At 39.5% G+C, this 8,900-nt stretch overlaps 2 protein-coding genes across 2 annotated transcripts; one reads left to right on the top strand and one right to left on the bottom strand.

Moving 5' to 3' along the window:
• Window positions 1–2,274, top strand: LOC113714323 (uncharacterized). The gene is made up of 4 exons (XM_027238119.2): window positions 1–583; window positions 883–951; window positions 1,325–1,399; window positions 1,558–2,274. Exons 1-4 carry the CDS (start codon window positions 155–157, stop codon window positions 2,050–2,052), a joined length of 1,068 nt encoding a protein of 355 aa, XP_027093920.1. The 5' UTR covers window positions 1–154; the 3' UTR covers window positions 2,053–2,274.
• A 1,894-nt stretch (window positions 2,275–4,168) lies between these two features.
• Window positions 4,169–7,496, bottom strand: LOC113714324 (tubulin beta-1 chain). The gene is made up of 3 exons (XM_027238120.2): window positions 6,942–7,496; window positions 5,182–5,451; window positions 4,169–5,064 (listed from the first exon to the last, which is right to left on the bottom strand). The coding sequence occupies exons 1-3, from the start codon at window positions 7,339–7,341 to the stop codon at window positions 4,388–4,390; spliced, it is 1,347 nt and encodes a 448-aa protein (XP_027093921.1). The 5' UTR covers window positions 7,342–7,496; the 3' UTR covers window positions 4,169–4,387.
• Between the last annotated feature and the right edge of the window lie 1,404 nt (window positions 7,497–8,900).

The raw sequence follows: 8,900 nt of genomic DNA, 5'->3' as shown, positions 1-8,900 counted from the left end.
GCCCCTGCCCTCTGCAAATAAAAATCTCTCTGAAAACCAAGGTCTAATCCTTTCCTTTTTATGCCCCTTTCAGTTTTTTCTTCTAAAAAAAAATTTATCTTGTTTAATACTCATTATTGATAAAGCGTGAGAATTAGGAAAAAGGAGAAGAAGAATGGAAGAGAGTATTGCAGAGGCGGAGCGCATTCGGTCTCTGTTCAACGAGGACGAGATTGAAGTTTGTGAAATACTGTTGAATTTAGGAAATCTAGTTGTAGAGTCCGAGTTAAGGCTTCGAACGACTACTCCTCGTCTGAAACCACCATTCCTGGTGAGATGGGGTACTCAGAAAAGATTGATTTGCCGCCGCGGTGGTACGAGGAGGGGATCTTCTACCACTAGCCTTTCTCCTCCTCCTGATAATCCCGCAACCACCCTTTCGAAGTCTTCTTCCCCATTGCAGTCCCTGCAAAACAACAAGATTAGTCAACCAGAAGTCAAAGTTGTTGGCTCTACAAGCCCAGATACGCCGCTCTCTTTCCCGGCTAATGCTAGTTCTGAATCCGATGACAAGTCTTCCCGCCGCAAAAAATCCAAGAAGAGGGTAAGTTTCTTTCCTTTTTTCTTGTTAATCTTCTTTTTTCCCACTAGTTGTACGTATATGCCGTTTGATTCATGGGTTTTTGTTTTCTCGGAGTTTTAAGACGTGGATTGTCTCTGCAAATTTGTTTCCTCCCTTCCTTATGTTTCTGACCTTTGACGTAAACCCCTGTTACAGGGCTCTGTTTTTGCTTATCCAGTTAGTTTAATTGCTTTACTATTTTTTTTTCTCTCTCCCTTTGGTTCGAACACTACTATGTTTTATTAACAGTGATTTTACCTACTGCTATTCTTTCGTTTCAGGCGTTGTTGACGGAGCAGTTGAGAAAGAGCATGGAGGGATTGGCTGAAAGCAGAGAAGTGCTAATAAAGGTTAGCCTTTTTTTTTTTCCTGTACTAAATTCATTTGTCTTCGTTTTTGTTCTGCCTACACCCCCCTCGTTCCTTAGGTTTCACACATTAGAGCGTACTATTTTGTATGAAATACTTACTGATTTTGTTTGGATAAGAGTTTATTTGAGATATTTATTATAATATTTTTTGTGATGTGATGTGTGTGAGATAAACAGGTAATTGGAAAGATAATAAAGTGATTGGAATTTGTGAGGCAAAATTTTTTTTTCCAAAATCTCTCTATCCAAACAAACTCACTGTTTCTTGTTCTATTTCGATTCGATGGTAATGGTCTTCCCAGCGGAGAATTGACAGACTCCGTTTTTCTACTTTGGTGAATTTAATTTAACAGGAGATACAGAACGTGAAAAGTTACTATAACGAGCTGTTGGCTTACAATAAGAAGTTGAAAGCAAAGAAACAACAGGTACGTACGGCTTTTTTTAAAGCCCGCTTTCACTTTTCTGATAACGATGACGTTAGATTTTCTCTACTGTACCATAACCTTTTCTCTCCAGTTTCCACCCTGTAGCACTACTATTCATCGTCTTAATAATTGTAATCATCCATCCTTGCTTTATACAGGTGCTGTCTACCAGTACTCATCGTACAAGAGAGGAGCCCAATTTGGAATTGGGCAAAAGCTTCAATCCTGGATTTAATTGCGTCCGAAGTTACCATGTTCTTGCGAACCCCGATCAGAATCAATTCAACGGGGAACAAATGGCTGCAGAGTCAATAATAAGACCAGCGCTGTTCCACCCATATGGTAATGGCCAAGTGCAAGTTAGACCAAGCTCGTTCTCGTCCAGTACCGGATTGGGTGAGGTCAATGCCGTGGGCCCACCAGACATTTCTAATCTCAGAGCTGCTGCTAGTGCTACTCCTGAGGGTACTTACGGCGTGGCCTCGTCTCAGCCTTTGAATTATTGCAGGGCTTTTGCTGATGATAACAGGACCAAAGCTGCAGAAGCTAGGAGGAACAGAAAGATGATAAACCAACAGAAAACCGTGCTGAGACTCAAATTGAAGGGTATTTCTACGACGGTGATGATGAAGCCACCATTAAGCAGAAGATGATTTTGGCATTTTTCTAATTTTGCACTCTGGTTTTTAGTATTAATCAATAACTATCTGATCTAGGAGATGATTTGTTCAAGGAGCCTTGAATGTGTTGGCATGGTTAATTAAGTCGGTTTGTCCACAAGTGTAGATAAGAGAATCATTGTTGAGGCCTCTATTTGATATTTTTTTTTTTCGTTTTTTGGCAATGCCAGACGGGTCTTACGAATTTTCTTTCAACTCCTTGCTGGATTTCCTTAAAAGTTTAATGCGGTATGTTTCCTTCACCAACTTCTTTTGTTGGTATTTGCTATTACTATATGGGTTTGGAGTAAAAAGCTAGAAGCAATGGCCTGATTTGAACATGCCTATCCATTTTGTAAAGCATTGGTCAAAACAGAAGCAGACGAATTATGCAAGACATTTAAACCAAAATGGAGCACATGATGATGGTGCCAGTAATAAGGAATGCAAAAGAAAGGTGAATCTACTTACTAGAGATTGATTAGTTGAATACTTCAATTTGGTTAGTTTGCCTCTCTTATTTCGGTAAACAACCACACTAGTACTATAGCACTTTTTTGATGATATATATATATATATATATATATATATATATATATATATATATATATATATATATATATATATATATATGAGATAAAAAAATGATTCAAAAATTTGTTGACGATGCAAGTAAATAATTTTTTTTGTAAATAATTCACCATCCAAACAAATGAATCCTAAAGGAGATTATGCTTCTTGTACAATAATGTACTAAGCAAGATTTCAACTTTCAACCTATCTCGTACACAAGACAAGACAGATTTAAAGGGATTCTCGCTTGTCATTGCACCAAGACCCAGTGAATTTTAAGAAGAAATATACGAGGCCTCCGGTCCTCCTCCCGCTCCCCTTAAGGTAGCGGAGGACGGTACAGGGGGATGTTGTGGATTGTTAAAAAATGAATAAATAAATAAAAGGTTTACATAGCTTTTGACTTCAAGCAAATATGTTTCGCTGTCCGGCTTTGCTGCAGCAATAGATTTTTTTTTTGGTATGCAAACATCTATGGGCCGTGTCGGGCTACAGATCTTTGGTCCATTATCCAGTGGCTGGAGTTGGCGGATTAACTAAAAATTTTACATGTAGCCCAAAGTGGGTATCTTTCGTTCAAAATGAAAAACCACCAACTCCACCTAGGGTTTGGCAGTCGCTCGGCACGTGTATATAAGAAAGAATCTTCGACTACTTTCATTGGGGAGGAGTGCCGAAACTCTATCCGTCTCTCTCAATTCTCTTCTTTGTGCCTCCTCCTCCTTCTCTTCCTTGCCCCGATACCCCCGCTAATTCATGAGTTATTTTATTGCCAGGTTGCAGAAGACTGTAGTGTGTTTCTTTTTCTTTTTTTTTTTCAGTCTATGTTTTATTTAATAGCTAGTGAAAGAGGGTGATGCACATGACGATAATTAATTATCTGGGATAATGAGAAGCTTGTTGCTGGGGATATCCGAAGCCAAGCAATGTTTATTCCTCCTACTACTTCCATGACTCTGATGCATCACCACCACCACCTTCACCCTTCCTGTTTGTTTTCAGTATAGTTCCACATTTCCGGCGAATAATTTCGTCTCAATATCCTTTTTTACGCCGTATTAAATTAAATTAATTTGACAGCTTTTTTTTTTCAGTTGGTTTCCTTAAAACAATTTTGCAGTATTATAATCGAGAGAATAAACAAATTGAGACTTGTGTCGTGCAAGGGTGTGAAGTGGGGCGTGGTTGTGGTTGTGGTTGTTAAACAATCTGCTAATCGGCCAGGTTAAATCATTCATTTTTGCAGAAGATAATTATTATGGTCTTTCATATAATCATTGCCTGTCGAGCTACCTTCAGCAGCAGACACCCATTAATGAATCTATATATATAATGGTTCAAAAGTCTTCCCTGTGAAAACAATAATGACGCCAGAGATTTCATTCATTGCCTGCCAAGGCTACATTCTCGAATTTCACAGAAAACAATAAGTGGTGGTAGTACTGATTCCTGGACCATTTAACGTTATTCACACCAAATATCTCTCTCTGCAATATTTCACTCATTTCCACCGGCTGGATTTGTAACTTAATGGGCATACTGAACGACGCAAATTATATGCAAATATGACAAGCGACGAAAAGGTTCTTCAATCAAAACAACGGAAACTAAAAAAAAAATAACGACAAATACATATCCTGAAGAGATTCAGGAAAATGGAAAAAAACACATGCAGACAGAAGCAAGCATCGTCCACTCAACAGCAGCAGATAAACAAGGCCTTTCGCACTCTCTCGTGATATGATCTCATCTGCTCTTAGTTTTCATACGCCTCGTCGGCACCATCGTCATACTCTTCCTCGTCCTCTGCAGTGGCATCCTGGTACTGCTGATATTCTGCCACCAAATCATTCATGTTGCTCTCAGCTTCTGTGAATTCCATTTCATCCATTCCTTCTCCAGTGTACCAGTGCAAGAAGGCTTTGCGCCTGAACATGGCAGTGAACTGCTCGCTCACTCTCCTGAACATCTCTTGGATTGAGGTAGAATTTCCGACAAAAGTAGATGCCATCTTTAACCCAGTAGGAGGAATATCACAAACACTTGACTTGACATTATTTGGGATCCACTCTACAAAGTACGATGAATTCTTGTTCTGCACATTGATCATCTGTTCATCCACCTCTTTGGTGCTCATCTTCCCTCTGAACATTGCGGATGCAGTGAGGTAGCGCCCATGTCGCGGATCAGCTGCACACATCATGTTCTTGGCGTCCCACATTTGCTGAGTGAGCTCTGGCACAGTGAGAGATATGTATTGCTGCGATCCACGGGAAGTAAGTGGCGCAAATCCCACCATGAAAAAGTGAAGACGAGGGAAAGGAATCAGGTTCACAGCCAGCTTCCGCAGGTCTGAGTTGAGCTGACCTGGGAATCTCAAGCAGCAGGTAACCCCACTCATAGTTGCCGAAATCAAATGGTTCAAATCACCAACTACAAGCAAACAAGAAACGACCTTATCATTCACTTAGTAGCAAAGCTTTGGCCTATGCAGCAGAGAAAGGAATTAATTATTAAACTGTTAATGCCAGCAATGAACGATTCACTTACAGCTTGGAGTGCTAAGCTTCAAGGTCCTGAAACAAATGTCATAAAGTGCTTCATTGTCAAGGACCATGCATTCATCTGCATTCTCCACCAACTGATGCACTGAGAGGGTGGCATTATAGGGTTCTACAACAGTGTCAGAAACCTTTGGTGAGGGGAAAACTGAGAAAGTGAGCATCATTCTGTCTGGATATTCTTCTCTTATCTTGGAAATCAATAGGGTTCCCATTCCAGAGCCAGTGCCTCCTCCAAGCGAGTGACACACTTGAAATCCTGGCCCCCAACAGAAAACAAGGGAAACTGTTAACCAAAGCCCATCCATATCACAAGTTCCATGACAATTGGTGAGGGCAAAATAGTCCCCCCACCCTCCCATCTTGGTCGATCACAAAAATGTAATCCCTCGAGCCGAAAGGGCACTAATGCATCGAATATTACCTCAATCTCAGCCATTCAATTACGGTATCCAGCAAGTATATCAGTCAGACAGCAACAATATTTTTAAAAGATTAGCCGGTAAGACCTTTTTTTCCCCCACATGAAGCACCTTCCTTTTGTTCATGATTCTGTAAAGACAGCTAAACCTAGAACTGAACTTTCATTCGAGTTAAGTTGACAAAAAACTATCAGACCTCAGGCAAAAATCCTGTAGATCTAGGGTAGAATATTGAAATGGCTCCAGGATGACTACCATTGCTATACAAACTTGGTAAAATCTCTTGTCAAGGCATCTGCTTTGTACGGTTAGGGAATTTATGGCAGAAAGCGTCGGTCGATCCATAGTACTTCTGAAGGAATTGCAATTATAAATGAAACCAGAAGGTCAAGTTTGAACAATGGAATAACTAATTGTAGCATGGAGATATTTGTCCTAATGACTTGCAAGCAGCCCCAGTTAAGACAAAAAGTGGGCCCCTCCAATAGAGTACAATAGCAAGTGGCAAAATAAAAATACCGTGGAAAATGGTCAAACGACAAGAAATTATGCAAAATCTCTCCTTAGAACCCGATCCAAGACAAAAGAACACAAGTTAAATACTTTAAATTAGCATTATTGCTAGCAGAAGAAATTTTAAACCCCAGATCATGACAAGGATGAGTAAACTTTTGAGCATCTCCCCCACCTCCAAGGGCACCATTCAAAAAAAAAATCTTTAATTTACAACTGGACTGAGCCCACTTCTCTTCACTGGTAGATAGGACAGCAACAAAACGTAGTACTACAAAATCTCATCTCCAAAGATAGCTAACAACTTTGGCGCCTTTTCGCACCTACTTTATCTCCCAGAAAAAGGCGATCCTACAGATCCAGAAATACCTCAGATATTCCACCAGCCCATTCAAAAACGCGAGGACTGTTGGCTGATCCTTTTCCTAGAACATTTAAAGTGTACGATGCAACTAAATTTGTTTACATCCAAAAGTCAGAGGTGCGCACACGACATAAAACGTATACTCTACACCATCAATTCGTCCTATCGATGACAGACTCTATCATCAAACAAATACCATATCAGAAAACATCACAACCACGCAATCATTTTCTGTAGATTCAAAGCAGCAAAATAAGAACACCGCGTAAGTTAATGTTAATACAGCTTGTCAATCAAGCCTACCCAGAAATATTTGAGAAAGAGAGAGAGGGAGAGAATCACGTAGAGAACACCAAACACCTCGATTGCCATTTGACAAAATGAGCAGAAGAGGTGAAAAGAAATCAAAAAAAAAGAAAAATGAATGAAAGAAGGGTGGGAGAAAGAAACCTTGCAAGCAGTCACAATTTTCGGCTTCTTTACGCACGACGTCGAGAACGGCATCGATCAACTCAGCACCCTCAGTGTAATGTCCTTTAGCCCAGTTATTACCGGCACCAGACTGACCAAAGACGAAGTTGTCGGGCCTGAAGATCTGGCCGTAAGGGCCGGATCTGATGCTGTCCATGGTGCCGGGCTCGAGATCCATGAGGACAGCCCGAGGAACATAACGGCCACCGGAAGCCTCATTGAAATAGACATTGATGCGTTCCAGTTGAAGATCATTGGAGCCATCTCCCCTGTAACGGCCGGTTGGATCAACCCCGTGTTCGTCGCAGATTACTTCCCAGAATTTGGAACCAATTTGATTCCCGCATTGACCTCCTTGAATGTGCAAGATTTCCCTCATTTTTTTTTCTTTATTTTGGATGGGAGAAAATTGAAAATGTAGTAGGAGGAGGGAGAAGTTTTTTCTTTTTTTTCCCTTTTTCTCCTGGGACGAGGAGGATGAAGACGAGGGGGGAAAGATATTTGTAGCAGCAGTAGTAGTAGAATAGAAATTTATATAATAGTATGATGTTGGGATGGGGGAAGAGGGAGATGGAGCCAAGAGGAGAGAGACCGACAGAAGGGGGGGAGGGGTTAATGAATCAGCAATGGTGAATATATAATTGTGTGTTGCTAATGGTGATAAAACACTACTACCGCTCCAGTACGTAGAATAAAAATATCATAGTGTTAAAATTGGGCGAGGTGAGAAAAACAAACATAATCGGTAAAAAAAAAAAAATGGAATGGTTGTGGTAGATGGGGTGAGAGGAGCAGGACGGAAGGGGGAGGGTCACGATCATCGTCATGTGTGACAGCGGGAATACAGACAGCATAACCGCTACACACAGTCACACACAAGGTCCGGGGAGGGCCCCACGTGGTCTCCCCCAGCCCCCTCATTCATCAGATCAGGTAATTCATTGCTGCTCCTATTAATTGGGCTACACATTTTATTTCGGGCCAGCACCAGCAGCAGCTAAGCCATGCATGCGCCTCTGCTTATAACTTTGGTTATTACGCTAATTATGTTGTTTGTGGAGTACTTATCATGTTGCTACTAGTATTAATTGCTACTTTGTTATTCTTGAAAATTTTCACTTTGTTTACAAATGGAGTAATCACTTTCCGGAAAATGTTTCCAGAATTGATAAATCACTATTACAATTCCATACATTTTATTCATCCAATTAAATACGTTGGTTGGATATAAATTTGTTTGAAAAATTATTTAAAATAATACTATAATACTTTTATAATGCGATGCATGTAAACTAAAAATGTAATTGAAAATTATATTTAAAATGTAAACTATTTACACAATTTTTTTCTCAAATTATACTACCCAAATAAACATCTTTCGACCAAAATAAATAAATACATTTTATCAGTTGGACGGACCATTTATCTACGATTTTCTTAGACAACTAACCTTTCTAGGGCGGTCAACTCTAAGGCACATTTCTAGAAAAATATTATTGTTAAATTCAAAAAATATTTCAAATATGGTGTTCTGCCTAATTGTTTTCTCCACTTAAATTTACCGCATTAACCAGAATGAGTGAAAAAAATTTGTTTTTTTTTTTCAATGCACCTGCACGGTCACCGCTGTGAAATCGAGTCAGTCGTTGCATCTAGAGCTGCAAACGAATCGAGCCGTTCGCGGGTCGAGCTCGAGCCAGCTCGAGTCAAACTCGAGCTCAGAATATTAAGCTCGTTAGCTCGCGAGCCGGCTCGCGAGTTTGAGTATATATATTTATATATTTTTTTTATTTTTATTTAATAATAAAATTACATATATTATATATAAATATATTTTAATTTTTTATTTTCATAGTGAAATTACGTATATATCCTTAATATTTTATTATTTATTCAGAAAAAAATATTAGTTTTTTATTTTTTTAAAAATAAAATAAT

This window comes from Coffea arabica, chromosome 10c (assembly GCF_036785885.1).
Source record: "Coffea arabica cultivar ET-39 chromosome 10c, Coffea Arabica ET-39 HiFi, whole genome shotgun sequence".
NCBI classification, from domain to species: Eukaryota; Viridiplantae; Streptophyta; class Magnoliopsida; order Gentianales; family Rubiaceae; genus Coffea; species Coffea arabica.
This window is presented reverse-complemented; position numbering and strand designations above follow the sequence as displayed.